Raw genomic sequence first — 27189 nt, 5'->3', positions numbered from 1 at the left:
TCTTTTCTAGACTTTTAAAATAAATTTTAATAATTCCAGTTAAACAACAATTTATATATTTAGGATTTTTAGGGTGTGACATGCTGCAATCTTATTCGGCTTCCTACTACATTGTTGACTTCGAACGGCAGCCAAATATGCATATGAACTCCATTTTCGGTCCGTGAGTACTTGATGTAAAGCTCTCGGAGTCCTCTTTCCAATGGATCCAGCCTCATCTGACTACCATCATGAGTGAAGCAATTCGGATTAGCTCCCCGTCCTTAACCATTCCTTGACTCGTGAGAGAGGTCCATGGTGAAAAATCTTTATAATCTTACTGTTGGTGCAAACATTATGCCTGCAACCTTCGCGCTCTCGTGTTTAGGGGACGAGCCGATGACACCAACTGTGACATACCAGAATTCTAGGTCTTAAAATTTTCTTATCAAAATAATTAGAAACTAACATTTCCAATTTTGGGAGCCAAAAATTGCTACTTTAACCTAGGTGAGGTCAACTTAACTTGTACTTAAGTAAAAATTTGAGAACAAATTAAATCCTTTCCATTTTCAGCCTAGGACAAAAATGCAAACAAAAATGTGTACATGCATATGCATTTAGCATTAGTTTGATTTGTGTCTTTTATGTGCATTTGGATTTTGGTTGCATATCATGTTGGGTTCATGAACATGAATAAAAGGACAACACTACTAGACAAACCCATGGTCATTCTTGTGACATAATTACAAGGACATGAAAGTGAAGTCAAATAATAACAACTCAGTTCAAGTCAATTCCTAATATAAGTTTTTACAAACATTTAGATGCATTTATATAGTGAGAACACTTATATAAATAAATGCTTGCGAATTATTGAAAATAATTCGTGCAAGGTAAAATCATGGGAAAATTCATGTAGTCTCTACTCAACACATACAATTCACTGTAATTTTATTCAAATTTTAACACTTAGGATGATACCTCAAATAAATCAGTCAAATCAATTAAATGATAGACTAATTATAATCCTTAATCGGCTAAAACATACCCTCACCATAATGTGCATTAAACTGCATAAAAGTGTATAGGGGAAATAATTTATTCAAATACTAGGTTATTTATCATGAATAAATAGAATTTTTCCAGAATTTATCTACTCTGTTTAAATCTCCTAAAAATTCAAACAATGATCTACCGAGCCCATCTTCTCGAATTTTCTGAGAGCAAACCACATAAACTTTTTAAGAGAAACAAAAGAAAATGGAAACTAGGTATCCTCATCTACCTCTAGAAAAATCCACATGAATTTATCATGCCCAAAAATTAAACTATAGATTAACAAAGAGAGGAGAGAGATTCAAATCCTGAAAATCGTCCAAAATCGATTAACACCCAATCTCCTACCCACCTCTCTCACTCCAGACTTGTTCCCTTCGCCCTGGACCCACTTGGCAGGCTCCCTTCCTCTGTCTCTCCTCTCCAACCGACCAAGAACACGAGAGAGAAGAGGGGACACGCTCTGGGCGCCGGTCGACGCGTGGCCGAGACGTGAGGACGCCCAGTTCTGCATCTCTAGCTTTCTCCTCCTCCCAGTTGCATCTCCACACATCACTCACCACCCGTGAGCCAAAGAAACCGAGAGGGAGAGCTCCAGCTATCGTCTTCCCTCTCCTCTTCGTTGCCGGCCGCCAGGAAGAAGGACGCCGCAACACATCGTCAAGACTTTGCCAACTCTAACTCTTTCCCGTTCCGTATTCTAATCTTCATGCCGAACAAGTTTCCTTTTGACACCATCTCATTTCATCCACTGCAGCGACGGGAACGCCATCGTGCCCACGGGAGCTTCAGAGCGCGCCCGGAGCGCCGCCGCCACGACCTCGTCGCTGTCCCGGCTGCTGTGGAGCGAATCCGGCCGAGCCGTCGCGCCAAAATCTTCCCCTCGAGGTCCTCTCCAAATGCCCTCAAGAATCCCCAAGATCCGAGCACCGAGGAGAGATATCGAGCTATTCTTCTCCAACTCCGGCCGCCGAGCTCCATCTTTGATTCCTCCTTCTCCGGTGAGCTCCAAGTCGATTCCATGCACACATAGATTTCCTACGACCACTATAACATGAGAGACACGCATGCATGGCAGTTCTTGTAGTGAGTCAAGCCGACGCCGTTCATGGAGAAGGAGCGCCGTCGCCGAGCCGTTCCGAACGCCGTCGTCGACGACCAAGCTTGGCCAACCTCGTCCAATACTACTGTGAGCACCCTGGAGCTTCTAGAGTTGCATGCATGCATTTTATCCACCTAGATCCGGCCTCTAACGTGACATGCATCACTACCCCGAGACCCACCGCCACTCGTGCCGCCGTCGCCATTGATTCCGGTAACCACAGATCACGATAAGACTACCATTAGCTTCGCAAAGAACCCCTCTTCCTTTTCTCTTTTGGTTTCATGCCGAGATCTGCCACCGTTCACCGCCAGAAAGCTCGAGAACGAGCTCAGCCATGGCTAGCTCTGTTTCAGCTCGAACCAGGGACCTCTGTGGAGAAGAAACAAAACTGTAGGTACTACTTTGTAAAAACTGCCACACAATGCAACAGTCATAGGACTGCGGATTGATTGCCTGAAAACCCAGAGATCTTTTTGCATATTGGTATCTCACTGACAGGTGGACCCCATGAGCTTAAAAATCTGAAAATCTAAAGAAAATCCTCTAGAGCTTTATATTTTCAACAGAAAAACATGCAAACTTGTAAAATTCATACAAAGTGAAATATAGCTCATTTTGAGATGATTCAAGTTTCTGTGAACTCATAGAAGGATGAGCTTTAATATGGAAACATAAAACTTGGCACTTGCAGTATAAATTTCACCTCTAAAATTTATCTAAGAAAAACTACACATAAAGCATGCACAAATTTACAAAATGCATAGAGAATTCATTTCAACTTAAATTGAAGCAAACTCAACTTCCACAGATTCACCAACTTACTCTCTAAGGTAAAATAAAATAAAAAGATGCACTTGCTTTACACCAAATACCTCTAAATGTATATTCTACAAAATAACTAGTTTTAGATAAGCTGAACTTTAAAAATTTATATAAAATTCATCTTACTTCCTTTTTGAGTAAACTCAAGTTCCGCAGAATAACCAAGTTTAGCACTTCAAAGATATATAATAAAAATATATACTTACAGTGCAATAAAAGCCCCTAAATATTTATATAAGGAATAAACAACTTAGAGCACCCTTCAACTTCTAAAATTTGTAGAGAATTCATCTTTAGTCCAAATGGAATGAACCAAGTTTCTTCAGAACCAGCAAGTAATGAACTTTAATTAGTTAAATTAAAATGTGGCACCTTCTATACTAAATATGTCACTAAACTTTAAATAGATAACATAAGTGCTAATCACATGGTATTGGTTAGGCAATACATATGTATAAATGTATATATAAATGTACTCTAGCTCTAAGTAACCAAAATAAAACTTGATGGACCAGAGAGGTCATAGTTCCATCCCTAACCACCAAAAACTTAGCACACTTAGCTCATATATCAATTTCTAGGTTGGTATGTTCAGTAACTAACATAGAACACTCCCCTAGCTTATAAAATGTGTAGTAGAGTAATATAATCTCTAAAATTGTGAACTAAGATTATATTGGTTGATAAAATTAGTCATTTTATACATCACAAACAATATGAAACATGTACTGGACATAAAACTCCAAAACCATGTACACATAGAAGCTACCTACCTACAACACGTTAAAACTTGTAAAATACATAAGAAATTCATAATAACTCTAAAAGTTATGAAACCAAATGTATTATCTTTGAAAACACATCTCTACACCCCTGAGAAATCAAACCTAATAAAAATCACTTTGCAAAAATATTTCATAACACTACCTAAGTAAATACCACCCTATACCGAGCAAACTTCTAAAACTCATAACTGACAAATAAAAAGAGATAAAATAGAAATTCTTTCACCTAAATTCATCTTAGACCAGTACCTACCCACGGTGCACAAATCATGCATTTTAGAGCCTTTTGGGTTTTTACCTATTTTGGTGTTTAATTGCATAACGTGTACTTTATATAGATAATTGCGTAAATGGTGAAGAAGTGAATTAGGTGCTAACATTTCCCAGGAACAAGGCAAGTTTTATCCTCCCAATATTTGATCACATTGAATCCCATGTTTTGAGGATTGAAAATATTTGTTTGCAAAGTTGCATGTGAATTTAGACTATAACGGTATTTGAAACTTGGTTATGGTAGCTATGACCTAATTGCTGCATTTACTTCTTTGAATAATTGTGATCCTCACTGATTGTAACCTTAGAAATGGTTAGAGTACTTTCAAAGTGCTCAATTGGGTTTATACATGCTTACATAAAAGCCTTACGCTTGGCCATGCCTAGTAGTTGCTAAATAACTTCATGATCACTTTTTAAATGAGAATTTGGGGAGTATTTTCACTGCTGGACAGAGGTGAATATCTCTGATATTTGTGAATTAAAATGTGTAAAAGTGTGATTTTAGACTTGGGCGGCAAGTGGTATGCATATGGTGCTAGTTGCATACCGATAGGGGGAGTGCTCGCCCTAGTCAATTAAGGACCGAACTTTGTGTCACCATCTAAGTATACTGTGCAACCACATGTGCTAGGAATGGGACGGCCTTAGCTTATTAAGTTGTTTAATGTCTAACATTGCATTGGGAGGCCGTAGTAGTATGAACTAGTTGGAATGATGGTTTATAGGAGCTGCCTAGTGCGGTTGTGCCTAGGCGTCTAAGCGTGTCCAATATAACGGTTAAGTGCCTCGTGGAGGAACGGATGTATTCGCTGCCACGGCGCTAGGGATGGCGAGGCCCCCCCGACCTAGCAGCACGTGGGTTGCTCCTCGTGTGGATAAACACTTGCCGTGCTCGTGCAAGGTTAGGCATTAGGCAATGTAAAGGCTTCGTTATGACCTCTAGACCACATTCGACGTGAAGAATGTGGTAGAGTCTTGCAAACTCAAAACAAACTAGAGTGTTCATATCATGTGGGTAAAGCTGTACAAATTCTGCAGAGTTCTTTAAAACTAATTGATTAGCCGTGCTCACGGTCATGAGCGCTTTGGTGATGTGTCATGAGTATAGTCTTGTGGAAGAATTGTGTTGAGTTGTGTGAGTGATGATGATTATAATAGTTGTGCCATGGAAGGCAGCAAGAGTATGCTTATGATGATATGATGTTATCTATGATGATATGATGTTAATTATGATGAACTTACAAATTTGTTTTGTTAATTGAATCAACTCCTTTACAAAAGATTTGTGAACCAAAACTTGCTTTATGCTGAAATTAAACTATATATTGCCCTCCTTTGAATATATGCCTTACATGTAGTATGTTAGGATTGATTTTTGGCTTGCCAGTACATTAATGTACTGACTCTTGCTACTGGAATAACCTTTTGCTTGCATGTTAGACTTAGTCTTCTTGAGTGGTGCGGGTTTCGGTTGCTCTCTCTAGGACTTGAACTTAATGGGGTAAACCCCTAGTCGGTGTGCTTGTGGTTGGGTAGTCAAGCTTCTGCTGTTCTCTGTTATCTATCTATATTTCGTCGGTCGGCCTATGTAACTATAAAGTAGTTGTAAATTTGAATCGCTTTCATCTTATTTGTATTTGCTATGCATAACCATGCTTAAGATGAAAGTGTGAATCTAGTACACATCCTGGGAACTAGATTCACATGAGTATGAGTTAAGGATATTTGAGATATCGTAGATCTTTAGCCATTTTGTCAAGTCTCCTGAATGTGTGATACATCTGGTCGCCGCCTTCGTGTGGTTTGACGGGCACATCTCAGGCTGAAGTTGACTGGCAGGCTAAAGGCCCATCAATGTCTCTAATATCCTTCTCTCGAGGCGTCGGATGTTTCATTATGTTTGTTTGATGGCTTGAATTATTCACTTCATCCCTCAAATATAATGAGAGGTCCGGAGAGCCTACGACACCAACGGACAAAACCTTTCAGGATTAATCTAGTCCTATCATCGAAGGGTACGGGGTTATCCCCAGAGTGCCAATTCAGCACAACAAAATTCTTAATTTCCACAAGTTCGAAGTCTATGAGTTCAAACTCCACGTCGGCCATCCCATAGAAAAGTTCTTCTTCAATGTGCAAGAACCGGAGTTCTCGACATCAAGCTTGGGAAAATGGTGTTTTTTGTCCAGATCTCACGATAAAAAAACTCTTTGATGGAACCCCATTCCCAAATTCGAGACAATTGTGGAAGTGTTGGCTGTCTCTCCTTTTGAGTCCCCTGAATCCCTCCTCGAAGATGATTTCCACTGCATTTGTTGAGAAAGAGGACGATCTTGGAGAGGTGATTGAGTTACCCAAAACCGATCCGTATTCACGACCTCTATAGTTGTGCTCAAACCTCTTCCTTCAGGCCTTCGTCATGCTTTTCTACATGGTGACTCAGAGTCGCCCGTCGACATAAGTGACAAACTGAGTGATGATCTGACCTCCCGACTCATAGCCATGCTAGCAAAGCATTGCTCTATTCTAGGCTACTTTCTTCAAGTTCTCAAAGGGATTAGTCCGGCTCTCTACACACATCATATCCCCCTAGACCCTTCTTGCGCACTCTCTTGGGAGCCACAACAGAGGCTAAACAATACGATGAGAGAAGTTGTGAAAAAGAGGTCTATCCTATGTCGTATAGCGAATGGGTTAACCCAGTTCAGGTTGTGCCTAAGAAGGGAGGCATGACAGTAGTTGAAAACTTGAAGAACGAGTTAATCCCGGAATGAGCTGTCATTAGATGGAGGATGTGCATTGATTATAGAAAACTCAACAAGGCTATAAAAAAGGACCATTTTCTGCTGCCCTACATTGATGAGATGTTAGAGCGGCAGACAAATCATTCCTTCTTTTGTTTTCTTGATGGGTATTCTGGTTATCATATAATTCCCATATATTCCTACGATCAAAGCAAGACAACGTTCACGTATCCAATGGAATGTATGCTTACTATCGAATGTCATTCAGGTTTGAAAGGACCTTGATGTTGCTTAGAAGGGGAGTGAATAGGTATTCCTAAAAGTTATCACAACTTCATTAGCATATTATAATGATGATAACTTTCGGTTCAAATCGGAATTTCCGGTATGGGATTGGAAGTTCCGGTCTCAACCGAAAAGTTCAGTGGTAATAGAATAAAACACTATCTATGAATTTGTAGCTCGAACAAACAAAATGTATATGAATCAAAAGGTGACAAACAAGGTATCTAAGCAAGATATAAGGTCACCAACTATATTAATTAAGCATACAAGTAGATTGGGTAAAAACAAGCTCAAGCACAATATGAGAATGGCAAGAATGAGCAACCCAAGAGAACAGACACGTTGATTTATTTTCCGAAGTTCGGATCTGCGGATCCTACGTCTCCGTTGGGGGGGCCACAAAGGTGGGTCTATTTCAACCTTTTCCTTACGAGGTTGCGCAAATGCTCTCCTCGATTTCACTCTTCCCTTGCGGAGGCGAAATCGATGCCTTCATAAACTTTCCGCGACACACCTCAACCTTGGGTGCTCACCAGCGATGCCTAGCCATCTACGAGACCTTAGTCCCCAAGAGTAACAAACTCAATCGAAGATTTTCTTGCTATGAACTCGAGAGCTCAAAGTATTGTGTGAAGCTCACTAGTTCTCAATTTCACAATCATTCAATCCAAGTCTCTCCCCTTCTCAAATCCCACTCACAAATAGGCACCACAAAGGTAGGATAATGGGGAAGGCTATTTAGCTTTGGATGTGTCTAATAATGCCCAAGAACAACAGCCACTCAAAGGAGGGATTGTTGATATTTCTTAACGATATTTCTAGAAATATAAATCCCAGTAATGGCGTAGAAATTTTCATGGTATACTTATGGTTATAGATATGTCCGCAAGCGCGCGGATATACCATTGTAGCATTTCATCTAGGAGTATTCCAAGGTATCGTATTTATTTAATCCCAAGGGAAGATATGATAAGAGAATACTATGCTAATAGTTTATATACTTGTATACATCAAGGTCTATGCAAGGGTTAAGTAATTCAAAGGGTATGTGACACACGGAAGAAAGAACTAGGATACTCTCACTAAAATATAATCTAAGCTAAGTGGAGGAATAATAAGAAAAGAATTCATTCCTATACTTCTAGTATACATACATATTTAGTCTACACTTGCTAGTACACAACCATGCAACCAATAACCCCTAACAGTGCCCTCCTGGTGTTTTGAGAGACCACCCTGGGTTGTCAAGTTCCTTACGACAACCTGTCATGGCCTTCCAACGGGGTTAAATATGGAGTAGTACCCTCCCCAGGAATTTGTCTTATGAATTTATACTAACGTGGAGGAATACCCGTACTGAGTTGTCACTATCAGTGGCTCACCTCTACTGTCCCGCAGCATATATGCCCAGATAATGATACTTAATAATCTAGACACCACGTCTATATTATTAAATACTACTCTATATCCCCCGAGATGACATAGAGCAACCGAGTAATCGGACACTAAACCCACACCATTGCACCTATCTGGTAGGCTAGCTACAGAACTATATTGATATAAGTATAAATGAAAGTTGGTACTTAGATAATATAAATGGAATAAAATACCATAAATGTATAAAAAAGAATATTCTGTTAATTCAATAAGTCTTACAAAAGAAGAGTGGAAAGCTACTAGAGCCATACCCGACTTCTCCTGAAGACCCGAGGATTCAGAATACTATTCTAATTCCTACTCCACTAGCACTAAGATACTACTAAACTTGAGAGAGGGAGAGAGCTCTTCTTCTTGAGTGTGTGTTGAAGTGGAGGGAGTGAAGTCCTTATATAGGGCAGTTATGACGGTTATAAGTGTGCGACATGTCCTTTGTGCCCCGTAACCGCCATCAGGACATCATCTGGAGCGTCCACGCCAAAACCAAGAATCAACGGCGCAGATGGGGGGTTTGGCCGAACCATGAGTTGGGCCATTCTGGTCCATTTTCGGCAGGTGCCCCCCTTAACTCCTCCCTTATCCAAATGGCCTAGAGGAATGTGTCAATCTTGTGTTCTTGGCCCATTCATCCATAAGTCTAGATCTCGACAATGTTTGATTGATTGATCTTTTATTTTCTATTGATTCTCCTGCATTTATATGTGCTTCTCCTATATACATGTTAGTAGCATAGTATATAGTGGAGGTAGATATTTTATTTGGAAATTATGCATTGCAGGCATAGCTAGTCTTCATTAATTGAGTAATATTGATGGTCAAAATTGGTCGATAACGACCGTCAACAGGGGTGGAGGAGTTTATATACACGAGCCTCTCAGAACTAGCCATTGAAGGACAAGACTATGACTTTCGGAATTTCCGAAAGGCCTGTTCGGACAAGCCCGAAAATTAACAGAAGTCTATATGAATTTCGCAGTCATTTTTGGAATTTCCAAAAAATTTTGGGCTTTCCGAAATATTTTTCGGACTTTCGGAGTTTTTTCAGAATTTCCGAAAAGCACATAGTAATACGACCATAACATTTCGCTTGGGAGTCTGTTTTTGATAATCTTGGACTCTATGGAAAGCCGACTCAGAGGACTACCCAACTCAACCAAAAAACGTCTAAAAACACTCAAAGGATTTGTTAAATCTTGGGTTTCTCTCAAGGTAGCACTATGACAGATCACTTTGAGCACCGACACATACACAAACACATCGACGTTGCATCACTCTTGATAGTACGACATTCCTGTACTCAAATTTAAATAGGAAGAGAATTATACTAATAGGAATACCTTCTTTCCATCTTCCTTCCTTTGTCTTAAGGGACCGCAACGCCAAAACCGTTTCACCATATATTCTTCAAATGATTTATGCGGTTACTTGTAGCTTCAAATGGTCTCGCACGGTCCATCATGATAACACCGTCACTTCCCCTTTACCACCGGATTTGGTTCTTCGGTGCTATGCCCCTTGCTTGCCCTTCACCGCCGCATGGTGTATCGCGACCCCTTCACCGTCTTGCCATAGTAGCCACCTCATATCCAACATCTTCAATATCTCTACTGTGTTATTCTTGGTATTTTAGGTGTAATCATATCACTTGAGCATCAACATCTTTTCAATCCTTGGGACCTATTTTTCTCATTGAACTCAATGAAATTATTAGTCTCAATGATCCGGTTGTCAACCTCTACATGTTGATTTACCGATCGCGCATATAAAAGGATAGGAATAAATCATGAGTATTAATCAACACCATAAGTGTCATATACTCAAATATATGCTCAACTGTAAAGATCCGAATTAAATAAAAGTGAATAACTTGGATCAAATACATGCATAACTAAGGTATAGGATTTGCTTCCCCTAAATGTATGCATACAAAATATTTGTGTGAAGCAATAGTATGCATAAAAAGAAGGAAAAAGTACGAATTACCCCCCTGAATTATTGCGACAGTATGAATTACCCCCTTGAACCACAAAACCAAACATATTACACCTCGAACTATTGATACCGGATGAATTACCACCTGACTCAATCCTGAGCGGTTTTTCTCCTATGTGGCATACACGTGGCGCCGACGTGGAAATCTAATCAACAAAATGAAATAAAATAAAATATTGGGCCCACCTGCCATTACCACTCTTCCCTCTCTCCTCTCCTCTCTCTCTCGGGTGTGCGTGAACGAGCAGTGGGCGGCATCGGCGGCGCGTGGACGGGCGGTCGGCGTGCGGGGGCCGGCGGGAGATGTGGCACGGCGGGCAGCGCGCGGCGTGGAGGAGGCGAGGCGGCGGCGAGGTTCTCTCTCCTCCTCGTTCTCTCTCTCTCGTCTGGTGCCGTCGGGAGAGCTGAGGAAGGATGAGGCGGCGGATCCTAACTGGTAGTGGAGGAGGCGAGGCGGCGGCGGAGGTGAGCGCCACGGCAGAGGAGGCGAGGCAGTTCTGCCTGCCGCCGTCTTGAGGTCCCTCCGTGACTCTCCCTGTCGGCGCTATGAACGGCAGTGGCGCACGCCGCGCCTACGACAGTCAGGTGCAGGCGTCGCTGCCATGAGGCCCTACGCCCAAGTCAACATCACGACCTTCGGCGAGCTCGTGAGCCTCCTCGTGGCGGAGGCCGAGGATGAGGCGCGCGCCTCACCCACCCCCGCGCGCCGTCGTCCACCGCTCGTCGCTGCGCGCCCCGCTGCAGCCTCTCGCCCGCCCGCTGCGCTCGCCGCATCCGCCCTAGCACGTCGCCATCCACAACTAATCGTTGCGTGCCCCGCCGCAGCCTCCTGCCCCCAGGCTTGCTCTGCCTCCACCTCCACCGCCGGCCACCCGAGCTACCGCCGACCACCTGGAGGTCAAGTGGCGCCACGGTCAACGGCGAGGAGGTTGGGGATAGGGAAGCCACTGTCGGTCACCCGAGCTCGCTCCGTCTCTGTCCTCGGCCCCGCGCTTCTCCCCCACCCCTGTCTCCAGCACGGCGATGTCCTCCGTCGATGAGCGCGTGCGCAGTGACGCCTCTCTCGTCTCTGCCTCCATTCTGGGCATGCTCGTGTTCCTCCTCCGTGGCGAGCATGTGCGCTGGTTGGCCGCCGCTGCGAGCTCGCCATGGAGGCGGCGAGATCAACGGCGAGCTCCGCTACCTGCCTTGATGCGCTAGAGATGTAGAGATCGAAGGGAAGGGGCAAAGAGGAAGGGGAGAAGTGGAGGCTCGGGCTGACAGTGGGCCCCACCATCTTTATTTGTTGTGGCTGACAAGTGGGTCCCATATATGTTTCTTTTGTTTTGGCTGACCGGACTGCCACGTGTGTGTCCACGTAGGACCGAAACCACCCTGGATCGATCTAGGGGAGTAATTCGTCCGGTTTGTAATGTTCAGGGTTAAAAATAACTGGTATTGGAGTTCAGGGTTAAAAATCGAACAACCGTAATTGTTGAGGGGGGTAATTCGTACTTTTTCCTAAAAAGAATGAAACATTAGGAGCTTATCCTATACAAGAATAGAATGCATTTATCAAACATACGCATTAAAAGAAATGTATACCTTCATCATCTTCATGTTCTCAATGTAAAGAGACTAAACAAGCAAAAAATGCTCAAACAAAACATTAGTCTCATGTGTATAATGTTATTCACATCGAAATATTATATATGAACATATCAATATGTACATGGAGAGAGAGTGATAGATATAGCTTTATCTCCATGTATTTCATCCTTGTAATTTAGGTGCATCACCAATGAACGTTTCTATCTCAACTCAACTCATATGAAGTCTAGGAATCAGCTCTCACACACTCCACTTTCATATCCACATTTTTTTGACCTTGAAAACTGCCAGGGCTTTGCCTAGCACTTTCATATCCAAATTAGTCTCACATAATTGAATTTATCAGTCATCATCAAAACCAAATTATTAGCACTTGAACTTTCTATCTCCCCCTTTTTGGTGATTGATGACAAAGCCATCAGGCTTTTGGTATTCTATATCTATATAATATTATAAAGCTATTTCACTAGTTTGATTTACATATTTCAGTCATGTTGTTTGTCTAGCCTTCAATCAGAACCCCACCGGTTCCGAATATTCTTTCGGCATCACAATATGCTTTTGGAATCTTCCTGACGAGGACACAACTAGCTCGGATATAACCATTACTACCTTATATATTAATCAACCAAAGGTGCATATGTTCCATATTAGATTTACTAGTTATATATTTGAACAAACGTTGCTACACAATGAGTTTTGTGTGTTTTCGTTTGCAGAGGTACTTGCTTGGGTGAAAGAAAAGAGGCGAGCGTAAGGAATTCATGGATAATTAAAGAAGTTGATTGGGGACCAAACCAAAACCTTCTCCAAGTTCACTTCCATCTCACCACGTCACTTTTGGTCCATAGAAGACAAGACATAAAGTTCTACACGTTTTGAATTCGGATTTGGGCCTCCTGATAGCATCAACTTCAAACGAACCTAGCCGCTGATCTAGAAAGAATTTCGGGGCCCATGAGTACTTGTTGGAAAGCTTATGGAGTCTACTTTAAGATGGATTTGGAAAGCTTATAGGCTTAGGGTAACCCTAGGACATCCCTAATCATACTTAATCAGTAGCCGTCATCGTTTAGAGTCGGGTTTTGCTTAGATTATTCTGTTAAGAACAGTTTTGCTGCTAAATCGGTTTGTAGAACCCCAAATTCGAGTGCTTAATCATTCATATGCAATTGTGTTGCAATCTATCTTGTTCTTGCTTGTGTTCTTCGATTCGCATGCAGGGATTAGCCTTCTCGGTGAGGTCAACCGGGTTTCGGCATGGTTGATAACCAGAGGAGACGTGGTGCTGCGATTGCGGGGCTCAGTAGCGTGTTCGTTTAGAAGCCGGATCGAGTTGTCCAGCGAATCCACCCAAATTGATTGTTTATCAATACTTATCAGAAGATCGGGACCTAACTTTCTCATCAGTTGGTATCAGAGCGCGGTTGCCTATTAGGTAATTTGTCTTCCCATAACCAGAAAATTGCAACACAAAAATATTTATTCTTTACCTAGACAATTTTAGTTGTTGCATTGTTCTATTAGATTTTGCATTGTTGAATTCTAGATTGCATCGTCGTATCGAGTGATGGTTTAGTTTTAGATTTAATTTTTAGTTTTGAGTAATGCATCTGTTCAACACTTTGGGTCTAGGGTTTATCAAGGTGTGAGTTGTACGTCAATTTTGTGTCCAATTTTGTAAATTGTCGGTTGTTGCCGGGACCTTGAAAAATCGAATCTAATCATTGTCAGGTTTCCGTTTTTGTGGTTTGGAGAAGTTTTAATCGAGCGGTTTTGGAGTTGCCTGGTTGTTAGGTTTTCATGTGTGGCGTATGTGCGCGTGTGCTGTGAGAAAGAAAACCGAGCGACTCCCACCTTCCACCTCCGAACCTGGGTATGAGTTCGTAGTCATCCATATATCAAATATTTATGCGGATTTGAGATATTTTTGTAAAAACGAAACCTACATGATATGAGCAATACATTTTTGAGGTTATCCAATTTTAGTTTTGCACTTTGTGTTTGAGTCCCTGCAATATTTATATTTACATATGAGTCCCTGTTCGAGGTTAGTGGTCAGCTCTTGTTGAAAAAAAAGTAAAAAAAAACTAAAGAAAGAAAGAAAAGGAAGAAAGGTGCAAAGAAAAAAGAAAGAAAAAGCCGCACCTAAAAAAGAAAAAAACAAGGCAGAAAGGTGTTTAAATAAAAGCCACACCGAGAAAGAAAAAAAATCATTCATCCTTTGAATATGTTTTGAGAGTGCAGAGTTGTGCAATTATTAATATCTAGTCCTTAGTGTTGTCGGGTGCTTGCTTGAGCTAGAATTGAGTCTAGGCTAGGCCAACACATTGACTAGTACTTTGAACTATTATTCAACTTTGCATTTTCTGATTAGCACAATTGTGTCTCTTTGCTACTATATATTGTGCCTCCCAAGCTCCACAAATATACTTCTGGTCAGCACCACTTTGATCATTGTGTAGCAACGTTTGTTCAAATATATAACAAGTAAATCTCATATAGAACATATGCACCTTTGGTTGATTAATATATAAGATAGTCATGGTTATATCCGAGCTAGTTGTGTCCTCATTATCCTCCCCTTCTTGATTGGAAACCGTCCTCGGTTTCATCTTGTCATGGAGTGTATTGAACTTATCTTTATCTATCTCAACATCTGGTGAGGAAAATTTTTGATGGTCAAAATCACAACACTCCCCTTCTTGCAAACCAACCTGTAACTCATTTAAACAACTAAAGCAACTAGATAGAGAATTACTTCTACACATGCAGTCCCCTAGACAATTCATTTCATCATGAAAAGGAGGTATGGTCAAATTCAAACAAATATATACTCAATGCACATTATATTCTCCTTTACTACCATAATTGCCAATAACATAAAAAATCACATCTGAAGGTCATGGCAATAAAAATCTAGCAAATAATTTCTTCTCTAAATAGTTGAGTGGACAAACATCATCAAATTGAATGTAACCCCAAGTATTTAAAGAAGATAGCAATTTAAGCTCATAATTCTCGCTAGCAATGTGAATAACATGTTTAAACTCAACACATGGTAGCTCTACTATGGAACTAACATGTTCATTCACTAGTTGTGGCAAGGATATAAGTGAAGCATCGCACAACTCTTCTTTATCACAAGAAACATCAAGCAAATTGTTTTGTGACAAAGGTATTTCAGCAATTGTTTCCACTACGGGTTGCTATAATGTAGCATAAGTAGTGGACATAGTTGGCACATCATAAATATGCATACCTTGAGTAGTTGTAGCACCATTATCATTACCTTTTTTCTCATCTTCAGAAATTACAGGCGCTTGGTCAATTAAACATTCCTCAAGCATGCATGGAGCTATAGATAGGTCTTTTTGCTCTTTGTCTTTCTTCTCTTCCTCCTCATCATCTTCAACATCGGAAGTGCTGATGTAGTCATCATCCGTAGCAACGTATACCAGTTGACTAGGGCAAACCTTCTGGACATGGCCAAATCCATGGTAGCGGTGGCACTGAATCCTATGCGTGCATCCCGTCGAAGCGACAGACAAGGCACTCTTGGTGGATACGTGCGAAGAACCTTTACCTGAATCTGCGGGTCGTGGGGAAGGTGGTTTCGGCACTGTACAAACTCCAGATGTAACCGGTCGCTTGCTCTTTGGTGGAGACGCCCAGAAATAGATAGGCTTGGGCAACCTTGATGATGGCTTCGCCTGCGGCGTGTACGTGCTCGCCTTGTTCTTAACCTGTTGATCACGCCCCTACAATTCCTTCTCTGCATGCATAGCAAACTGAAATAACTGGTTGATAGTGTTAAATTCCTTATTATCAACTATGTCCTAAATTTCGCGCCTCAATCCCGAGTAAAAACGACAAATAGAATCCTCAGTTCCCTCCACTATGCTACATCGCATCAATCCATTTTGTAGTTCACCATAGTAACCTGTACAGTTTTATCCCTTGTTCTAAATGCATCAGTTTCTTGCTTAATTCTCTAAGATAAGATGGTGGAACAAATCTATTGCGCATAGATACATTCAGTTCTTCCCAACTAGTAGGTAAAGCTCCCTCTGCAACTAACCCAGCCAACCAAATATAAGCATAATCTTTAAACTCACAAGTAGCTTGTCGAACTCGATGTTGCTCAGGCACAAGGTGGGTACTAAATTTTTGCTCTACTATCATCTCCCAATCAAAATATTTCTCAGCATCATAATAACCCGAAAAAGATGGTATTTTAAACATAACCTTAGCACAAGGATCATCGGGCACGCGATTATTGTTACCTTGTTGGTATCGCTGATTTTGAGCGCCACCCATACCTGTCATTGCAAACACAAAAACAGCAACAAACAGTGAAGGTTATCACTAATAATCAGCTACACGGTGTAGTGGTGTCTCTCAACAACTCAGGAAAATGGAGCACTTTATCAAGCTCTTACAAGTGTCTTATCAGCAATGCTAAGGACGGTACAACCGGTGGCTAGTTCGTGACACCTTCAAGGACGTGATGTGGCGATTGCAAGGATCAAAGTGGTGCTGACCAGAAGTATATATGTGGAGCTTGGGAGGCATAATATATAGTAGCAAAGGAACGCAATTGTGCTAATCAGAAAATGCAAAGTTGAATAATAGTTCAAAGTACTAGTCAATGTGCTGGCCTAGCCTAGGCTCAACTCTAGCTCAAGTAGGCACCCGACAACACTAAGAGCTAGATATGAATCATTGCACAACTCTACACTCTGAAAACATACTCAAAGGATGAATATTTTATCTTTTTCTTTCTTGGTGCGGCCTTTTTTAAGCACCTTTCTGCCTTTTCTTCTTTTTTTTGGTGTGGCTTTTTCTTTCTTTTTCTTTGCACCTTTCTGCCTTTTCTTTTTTATATTATTTTACTATTTTTTCCAACAAGAACTAACCACCGACCTCGAGCAGGGACTCAAATGTAAATATGAATATTACAGGGACTTAAATGCAAAGTGCAAAACTAAAATTAGATCATCTCAAAAATGAAATGCTCACATCGCGTAGGTTTCGTTTTTATAAAAATATCTCAAATCCGCTACTTAACAATTATATGATATAGAGAAAACTACGGACTCGATACCCGCTACCCGGAAGTGGAGAGGTCAGTATGGTCGTGATGAGGTGGAGGGTGGTAACAGCCTCGGTCAAGTTTGAGAGAGGTGGGCTTGTGTAGTGGCTGGTCAAGGTGGAGATGGACTCTTCTATGTGCCTTGATGTGAAACGTACAGTGGCCAAAAAAAAACAAACCGATCTAATTTGTTGTTCTCTCTCACGTGCGCGAACAATCACGACGCTACTCACAAGAACGGCAGGTGTTGACGGTCATTATCGATCAGTTTCGACCGTTAATATTACCAAAATAGAGGAGAACTAGTGATGCTTGCAATGCATAAATATGTTAGAATAATAATATTTCACTAATATTAGGTCTACTAACCTTTTGTAGAGAATAACAATAAAGTGGAGGAGAATCGACATCAACTCAGACGATAAATCAATCGGACGATATCGAGAACCAGACTTATGTATGAATGGGCCAAGAACTCAGAATTGACATGACAAACTGGGCCAAAATTCACTGTCTGCGGAGAAGAACAACAGAGGAGGCCGCCAGCCAAAGCATGGGCTAGTTGGGCCGGCCCCAGGTTCAGCCGAACTAGGGGGTTCGGCCGAAACTCCCTCGCCTCCGTTGGATCCAGGTCTTGGCTGGACGGTTGAGATGAAGCCCCAATGACGGTTGGAGGGTATTACCGACCATTCCAGCCATCACAACCGTCATAGTTCAGCTATAAAAGGAGTTCCTCTTCTCACTTCACTCACACACCTCAAGCAATAGCTCTCTCATTTCTCTCAAGTTTAGTTTAGTAGTATCTAGCTGGTGGAATAGGAATAGAGTAGAAATCAGGAGTACGGAAGCCTTTGGAAGAGTTCGGGTATGGCTATAGTAGCTTTTCTCTTCTCTTTTGTAAGCCTTGTATTTTTATTAGAATACTCTTCTAAATACATTTATGGTATTGAAATACTTTCCGAGTATATGAGTACTTACTTTACATTATGTTCATGTTATACTGAATATACGGCTAGCTTATCTAGGAGATGCTTTGGTGCGGGTATAGTGTTTGCTTATGCAATTACTCTATGTCATGACGATGATATTAGAGTAGTATCTAGTAGTTTAGACGTGGTGTCTAGATTACGAGATATCATTTTTTGGGGTTATATATTGCGGATAAGAGGTGGGCCGCTGATGGTGATAGCTCAGTACGGGTATTCCTCCGTGCCGGTATATAATCCTAAGTTAATTCCTTGGGGAGGGTATTCCTCCGTATTTAGCCCCGGTTGTATGGTCATGACGGGCTGTCGTAAGGAACTCGGCAGTCAGGGGTGGCTTCTCGATGTACCAGGAGGGCATCGGATAGAGGGTATTAGCTAGTATATCGGTTACCTAGAATGTATGTATACTATGTATTTTATAAGTATAGGAATAGATTATCTTTCTCTTTTCTATCCACTTAGCTTAGATAATATATTATGAGAATGAGTAGTTAATGCTTGTGTGTCACTCTACCCTTGGATTATCTTAACCCCTGCTTAGAATATGATTATCACAAGTAATATATAAATTATTAGTCAAGTTCTCTCTACATTATCTTCCCACAGGATAAAATAAATACGATACCCTTGAAATACTCTTGGGTGAAATGCTACAATGGTATATCCGTGCGCTTGCGGATGAACTCTGTAACCAAAATATACCAGAAGTATTTCTGCGCCATTGCTGGGAATACCAATAAGCATTTATGGCGCCGTTGCCGGGGAAGATTCATAATAGAGACTACTTGAACTAATATTTTATATTTGCCTCTGTATAATCATTTTCCTTTGCAGGCTAACCTTGGTTGTTTTCACTTTTGTTGTGAAAATAGGGTAGTGCATGACTGGTATCAACTTGCCGGAAAACTTCAAAGAAAATCCAGAAGCTTTCTTCCGGAGCGTCAGGCCGCAAGTCGCTGCTCCGCAGAAAACTCTACCGACAGAGAAACCAGCCGTACCAGCGCCACCAACCTTCAAGACTATGGCTAACAAGACTCTCCGTGAGTTCGCTGCTCCCTCTGCTGACAATGTGGCCATTGGGCCGTAGGTCAACATAGGGGACGTGGATTTCGACTTGAAGTCTAGGCTCATCACGATGGCGCATGCTAGCCCGTTCTGTGGCAAGCCTAACGAGGATGCCAATACTCATCTGCACTCCCCCAATTGAAACGCCTCAGATGATCTATCAGATAGGAGTATCATATAAACCAGCAGTTGAGGCTACGAGTAAGCTAGTCGATCCGGTTTTCACGGAGGTGCTCTGATGGGCGATTTCCAGTGATCCTCCATGGTGACTCCGGCACCGCTGGGAGGGTGGAATTTCTCTCCCGGTGATGCAATTAGGGATGAAGCTTGGCATCGTTTTCGATCGCCGGTTTATTTCTCTGCTAAGTTCAGCTCGCCTCCTTTCCGGTTAGCGGTGGATATTCCCCGTTCAAATTTTCGTTTGACAACGTCTTCTGTTGCTCTAGCCCTCAGGGCTGTGATTGGTGGTTCTCCTGTGGATCTCTCTGTTACCCTTCTTAAAGATCGTTCTTATTCTTTCTTGGTCTGCTCCAAGCCAGTGGGTTTATGGATTTATCGTTTGAGGTCTTTCTCTTGTGATGATTTTGTTCTACGCTTCTTCCTTTGGAGAAATGGTGGACCTAATTGGCAATGGGAATTTGATGCTTGGACCCGTGATCAAGAAAAAGAATGGATTTCGGTGGCTCCTAAGAAACGTATCTCTGGTTCTCTGGGACAACCGGGTCGTTCTTACGCTCAAGCTGTTCACAGTGATATTCCTTTGAAGAGTGTTTTTGATAGATTAAAGGAGCCCTTGAAGGTGCATGGCGTGGTTTCTCCAGCGACCACCATTCTGGTGACCAAAGCTCCGGTGATCCAGCCGGCGGCTAGTCTCAAATTTCAAAATGAGCGAGGTAATCGGGATCCGTTTCCTAAGCAAGTTTTAAATTCAAATTTAATTTGTGGACGTTGCTTAGAGAAGGGGCATTCTTTGTCTGCCTGTGTTGGGCCTTTCCGGTGCCGCACCTGCATGAATATGGGTCATGCAGCTCTAGGCCTGTCTCCATGGTTAAATTGTCAAAGTCTTTTTTTCCCCCCGCATTAATTCTACTGCAGTCCTAAACTCCCGGGGTAATGGCAATTTTATTTGGAGACCTAAAGAGATAGTGCCGGTTATCACGCAACCCCCTCATCTCCTCCAATCTACTGTTGATACTACTGTTCAAGCCTCCCCGGACCCCGATTCCCTTGCCAATGGCGAATCTTAACCCTAACCCCCTTCGTTTCCTCCATCAAGGTCACATTGTGCATTTGGGAGGAAATTTGCGTGTCCCAAGAGTTGATCTCACATTCCCTGAAAGGCCTGTTCATCGCCATGAGGAGTTCTGCCTTGCTTTGGTGGAGCCGCCAGTGCCGGAGTAAGATTGGGATCACCACCATATGCTTATCCTGCATCACATTCTTGATGAGCATCTTTTTGAGGTCAGAAATAGCTTTCGTCATGCTTCTGCGGTGGGTATGTATCAACTTCGCTCTGCTATGCATAGAGATGCTCTGGTCCATAGTGAGCCATTTATCTATGATGGTGTGCACTCGGTTTCTTTCGTAAAGCATGATCAGGGAACAAATTGGAGAGCCTCGCAGTACAATAGGGAGGGCTGGTTTCTTTTCTTGGATTTTCCCCTTGACTTTGTTGATTGGGATCATCTAAACCTAGCTACAATCACTTTTGGTCAGCTTTCCTTTTAGCTTGAAAGGGATGAGATGAAATGGAGAGTTCTGATAAGGCCTAAGTTTAAAGACAACGATTATGTACCGCGCAAAATTGTTCTGCACGACCCAGTAGGTATGGGTGGGGGAGGAGAGTCTTGGACAGTTTCAGTTTTCTTGTTAGAAGGGGATTTTCTCAACTTGCCCCCTAATGAAGATCTGCCCCCTGCGGGCCCTCAACATGATCCAAATGACCCATATAATGATGATGATGATCTTGATGCAGGTAACATTTGGCAGATGGGTCAGCCTCCTGCGGGTCAACAAGCTGCAGATGCTGAGCTGGACAATGCATGGAGCCAAGACCATCCAATGGGCCAAGTAATGGAGGTTAATCCTGATGGTATGCTAGCTTTGGTACCTGCTATTCCTGATGTCAGTGCTCCTGTTCCTACAGCTGTTTCTCTTGTTAGGAAGGACAAGGTCCAAGTTTCAGTCCAGGACCCAAAGGTTCAGGAATTCCTAGCTAAGTTGGGCAAAATTGCTAGAAGTGAAAATCCTGCGCATCCATTTTTTTATCCAATGTCTGGCCTGAATGATAAGATTGATCTTCTGCGCAAAGAAAAGGGAACTATGCATCAGTTTTTAGCCTCCAGTTCTGTTCCTGCTGCCATACATGCAACCAATCCTTTTACCACACTTGTCCTTCCCAAAACGACAATGTTTGATTTTGCTCCTTTGGTGGGTCAAGAGATGTCACAACCTGATTTTCGTTTCAGGATTTATAAATTATTTAATAAATTATTATTAGAATTTATATTAAATGTTCATTAATTTACAAGTGAAGTTAAATGTGGGAAATAAAATTTCCTAAATATAAAGCATGGCTGGATTTAATTTTTATTAAATTCTCCATGGTTAATCATACTCTCTGAAATTTTCTTGGATTTTTCGAAGCTCAACTCCTAATTTTAATAATACAAACAACATTTCAGTAATTATCCACATATTAAATTAATCATTAAATGGTCTGATTATAATTTTGTTAAATACTTATAGTGTTCAAGTACTTTCAGGATTTTTCTTGAAATTATTTGAGCATTGGAAATATTTTTAACAATTCAAAGATCATTTCAGTGATTAATTTAATTGGAAAAGTAATTGAAATTCCCCTTTTCCTTTTCGGGCTGAAACTGGAAAAGTCTACTCATCCTCAGCCCATCCTTCCTCTTTGCCTGTCTCTGTTTCCTGTCTCCTTCTTTCCCAGAAAAGTCTAATTCTAGTCCCTCTCTTCTTTTCTTTTCCGCCAAGCAAAAACTCTACTTCCTCCCTGTCACAACAGTGTCATCTTCTACCACCAGAGCCACTGTTCTTCCCGATCCGGCGCCATTCTCTCCTCTCGGGTCCGAGCTAATCTCCTCCACCTTTGCCTATAAATAGAAACCCCAGGCTCTCCTCTTTCGTTTTAAACCCCTTGCTCGAGCTCCCGTGCCCTAGCCATCTTCTCTCTCCGTCGCCGGCAGCCGCTCCAGCCGTGCCGCTCGTCACCGTCCATCGTCGCCTCTGGACGCCGCCGTCACCACCGGGTTCGCAAGGAGGAGAAGAAGCCCGGCCACCGGTTCCTTTTTGCCGTAACCCGCTGGAAGCTCCTCGTCGGCGTGAATCCGATCTACTTCACCTCCGGCCGAGCCTCGCCGTCGACTCAGTGGTTGCTGGACGTCGTCGTCGCCTTCTTCGGCATCGCAGCGCCAAGGTGAAGCCCGTCCGCTAATTTTCCTCCGCTAAAGATCGCCAGAAAGCCGCTGTCGCCGTCGACCAGTACCTCGCCGCCCTTCGGAGCTCGTCGCTGGCCGTCTCCCGTCGTCGTTCTTCGTCGTGCCGCCCCTCAGTGAGTTCCCCTCGTCATGTTCTTTCTTCTGGTGCCCTCGGTTTGGCCGCCCAAACCCTCCAACGCCGGCAGTGATGTCGTCATGACATCGTTAATCCCTTTCTGTATAAGTCTAAAATCAGATTTATCTTGTAAAGTACATAACTAATTCATATGAAGTCGGAATTAAGTGGTTCAAGTCTCTAAATTCATCTAAAATCATGATCTACATGTTTGTTTACTTTTATGTACTGTTTATTTGGTTTTTATTAGTCTTTTTTTTTGTTTTGCGTGTTAGCTTGTCATTTCCGTCGTTGCGAAGGTTCATGAGTGCATCGGAAGTGTTCAAGAAGACTAATTGAAGTCCGATTCTTGCAAGGCAAGTCACACAGATCCTAAACACAATCCTTTGTGCATATTGATCATATATTTAAATTCTCTATTTATTTCAACTGTGCATTTATTTTCGAATGTCACCGGGTGGTGTGAACCTATTCCTTTGTTATGGCCAATTTGCATTGAATACCCTATTCCTTGATACCTTGGGTAATAAATTGATTAGCTTGAACCTTATATATTGGTTTGGTTCAGTTAAATGCTATATATATAATTGCTTAGCCATGCTTAGAAACATTAGCTCATTAATGGGATGAATCTTACTACATTATTATTTATGATTATATTTAATGGTAGCTCACGATGGTTAATCATGTTATGATAATTAATTGATAATTAAAACTTGTCAATGGTGGGTTGTGAGCACATGGTTTTGAAGGTCGTGCTCATGACAATTAAGGACCGGTTCGCGAGCTACTGTTGTCAGACATTAACCGTACCAACCACAAGCCAGCGTGGGCAACGGCTTTACCTTTTGTATAGCACGGTTCATTATGGGGTCCCAGACTGAGAAGCGGCGAGAAGTCCATGGGTGTCGCTGGGGAGTCCATGCCTCTGGTTGTAGAGGGGGTGATTATGATCCAGGAACGGTGCACTGTGGTGAGTTGTGTTGTGTAGAGGGTATTGTCACAGCCTCTATTCGGGTACTTTCCAGTATCGCGATGCATGGTAGACATGATGTTGAGGTTGTGTCTTGTGGGTACAGTGGTACACCTCTGGCCAGAGTAAAACTATTCGAATAGCCGTGCCCGCGGTCATGGGCGGGTTGAGCAATGTTTTTCGTGATTAGTCTCACACCTCTCACAGTAATTATTGATGCTATAACTGGTAATAATTTGTTTAGCTCCTGGTTTGGAGTTAGATCTGTACAGCCGGGTATGGTTGTTCAGGATGGTTGGGCCTGTGCAGGATGGGTGTGTTGTGCAGTGTTGATTAAAATTGATGATTATTTACTCTACTGTTTTACTACTCTTAAATGCTTGCTAAATGATGTTTTTGCAAATGAACCTATATTATGCCATCCTTTGGTATCCTTATGCACTTGCATATTTGTTGTGTGGCTTGCAGAGTATTCCATGTACTCACCTTGCAATAATCAATCAACCTCAGTTGAAGAAAAAGGATCCAGAAGGAGAAGACGTTTAGCTTATACCCCAGTTGAGCTGCCTGTGGGAGTGGAGCTGAAGCCATCGCTAGGCCGTTAATTCCTCTGTTGTTTTTTCTTTTCTTTTGTAAGTATGTAACGCTATTATTAGGATGGATTTGTATTTTAAATTGTCAGTTTGTGTACCTCGGCTGTTTCCTGGACGAAGATTTTATGCACAAATAAGTTCGGAAATTATTAGTGAATTTCTGGACGTGACAAGAGATAAAGGATTGGGCCCTGGTTCCCACTAAGACTGATGATGATACCATGAATTCCCAGGCCCAAGATGCTATGGAAGTGCTGGAAGTCATGCCTTTGTCTGTTCAGCCTTCCTCTAGCCTTGTTGGTCAAGCACTAGCTCTTCCTGTGCTACCTAAGGCTCCAGTGAAAAAAAGAGATGGCAAGACCTTACTCTATAATCCTTACAGGAGGCAGAGTGCAAGGTTGCAGCAGAGCAAGGAGGAAGTACAACTACAAGTGAATCCTATAATGGGCATTGGTAAGCCAAGGGGAAAATTTGCAAATAAATTGAAAGAGCTTGCAGGTATAGCAAAAATCCTTGATGATGGTAACATTAAAGAGTCTGATTTTGCTGAATATGCCCCTGATGATAATCACTCTGATTCCTCACCATCTGACTGTTCTATCTCTTTGTTGCAAAAGATGGGAGTGGATATGTGCAGCCTAGCTCCTGAGGAGGTAGCTGAATCCAGCCTGGGGGGTGCAAGAAGAAAGAAGGTGCCCAGGCCTGACATGGAGGGAAAATGATTTTAATGTTCTGACAGTTTTTGTCAGACCTGTGTTTCTTTTTAGTTAATTCTATAAGGGTCTGTGTTTGGTCAAGTGGTTTTGAGACTTTGTCATATATTGATTCAGTTGTTAGCACTATGTTGGCTATGACATTATAGGCTAGTTATACTAGCTCTGTTTGGTTGTTGTTTCAATCCTATTTTATTCATGAGTAATTACAAGTCTTGGAATGTGCACTGGAATATTAGGGGAATGAATGCAGAGCAAAAATTGCTCTCCTTAAGACAAAAAATTGATAACTGTGCATGTTAGGTTTTCTGTATTCAGGAGACAAAAAAGGAACATTTTGATATCTCTGATATCAAGAAGTTTGTCCCAAAACGGTTTGATTCGTTTGCTTTTGCACCCTCTAGTGGTGCATCAGGAGGAATTCTGGTGGTCTGGTCCTTAAGAATGTTTGTTGGAACTGTGGTTCAAGTAAATTTGCTCTCTGTGACTGTTGATTTCACTTCCAGACATACTGCTCAAACTTGGTCCCTTACTTGTGTTTATGGCCCTCAAGTGGCCCAGAGCGATCTGATTTTGTCAATTGGTTCAGAATTTAGTGATTGGTGATCAACAAAATTGGCTTTTCCTGGGTGATTTCAATTTTTATAGGTATGTGCATGATAGAAACAAAGCTGGTGCTGACATGAATGATATCTTCATTTTTAATGACATTATTAGCTCTCTTGGCTTGCTTGATATCCCACTTAAAGGTAGAAAGTTCACATGGAGCAACATGCAGCATAATCCCCTCCTTGGAAGGTTGGATTGGGTCTTTACATCAGCTCCTTGGACTTTGGATTTTCCAAACACAACAGTTGTCCCCCTTACTAGAAATATTTCTGATCAAGTGCCCTGTGTAGTGAAGATTGACACAAAAATTCCAAAGTCCCCTATTTTTAGATTTGAAAACTATTGGGTGGAGATGGAGGGATTTTTTGACATTGTTCAGCAGGTTTCGCACACAGATCCAGGTTTTGAAGACCCTGCTAAATGCATTTGTTTTAAGCTGAAAGTGTTAAGGAAAAGGCTTCTTGCATGGAGGAAAAATCTGTCAAAGCTGTTGTTACTTTTGACTAACTATAACAAAGTGATAGATTTTTTGGATCTGGTAGAAGAAACAAGATGTCTTTCAATCTTTGAATGGAATTTCAGGGAAATTGTGAAAATGCAAATCCTCAAGTTATTGGAATTCAGAAAGATATATTGGAAAAAGGGGTGTACTAATAGATGGATGTTACTTGGTGAGGAAAATACAAATTTTTCTAGTCTATTGCAACAGAGAGATATAGAATCAACACAACGTCTCAGGTTCTTGATCAAAATGGGCAGTTTGTGCATTTACATGAGCAAAAGGCCTCTCTTTTTCTTCAGTGTTTTAAGAATAGAATGGGAGTTGCAAGGGACCCTAAAATGGTTTTTGACTTGAGTACACTCTTCCCAAGACATACAGACCTAGAATGTTTGGTGGACATATTTTCCACACAGGAAATTGACAGTCTTGTTTCTGTTATCCCGACAGATAAAGCCCCTGGTACAGATGGTTTTAATGGTTTTTTTATGAAAAAATGTTGGCATATAATAGCTCAGGACTATTACAGACTAGCAGCATATTTTCATGCAGAGTGCACTAACTTGAAAATCTTGAATAGCTCTTATATAACCTTGGTTCCAAAGAAGAATTCACCAGAGACTGTCAATGATTATAGACCTATATCTCTAATGGGGCTTTCTCTGAAGTTCTTAACTAAGCTATTGGCAGACAGACTTCAAGGCATAATCCTTAAGCTAGTAAGTGAGAATCAGTATGGTTTTATCAAAGGAAAGACAATACTAGATTGCCTTGCTTGGTCTTTTGAGTACATCCATCAATGTCAGCAATCTAAGAGGGAAATTGTTCTTTTTGAAACTGGATTTTCAGAAAGCTTTTGATACTATTGAGCACTCAGCTATTCTTGCAGTTCTTCAACACATGGGCTTTCCTGAAAAATGGATAGAATGGGTGAAAATGGTGTTCTCTTCTGCTTCTTCTGCTGTCTTGCTAAATAGTGTTCCAGGAAAATCTTTTAAATGCA

At 41.7% G+C, this 27189-nt stretch overlaps 1 protein-coding gene across 12 annotated transcripts; it reads left to right on the top strand.

Annotated features, from left to right (window-relative positions):
• Positions 1-1577: 1577 nt before the first annotated feature.
• On the top strand, positions 1578-25286 carry LOC107279447 (uncharacterized). 12 transcript variants are annotated; one of them, XR_010737280.1, is made up of 7 exons: positions 1578-1697; positions 1796-2039; positions 2117-2227; positions 4089-4144; positions 21196-21312; positions 23075-23155; positions 24241-25278. XR_010737280.1 is itself a non-coding variant. In XM_066305087.1 (5 exons), exons 4-5 carry the CDS (start codon positions 19483-19485, stop codon positions 21741-21743), a joined length of 1179 nt encoding a protein of 392 aa, XP_066161184.1. In that variant the 5' UTR covers positions 1578-1697; positions 1796-2039; positions 2117-2227; positions 17548-19482; the 3' UTR covers positions 21744-23064. The 12 variants fall into 12 exon arrangements, 4 of the variants coding, with proteins under 4 accessions (XP_066161184.1, XP_066161185.1, XP_066161187.1 ...); XR_010737277.1 differs by lacking the exon at positions 4089-4144 and having other exon boundaries at positions 1578-2039; positions 24241-24863; positions 24983-25286; XR_010737279.1 differs by lacking the exon at positions 4089-4144 and adding an exon at positions 17548-20113 and having other exon boundaries at positions 1578-2039; positions 24241-25286.
• Positions 25287-27189: the final 1903 nt, after the last annotated feature.

The sequence above is a fragment of the Oryza sativa genome, chromosome 11 (genome assembly GCF_034140825.1).
Source record: "Oryza sativa Japonica Group chromosome 11, ASM3414082v1".
Classification (NCBI taxonomy): Eukaryota; Viridiplantae; Streptophyta; class Magnoliopsida; order Poales; family Poaceae; genus Oryza; species Oryza sativa.
This window is presented reverse-complemented; position numbering and strand designations above follow the sequence as displayed.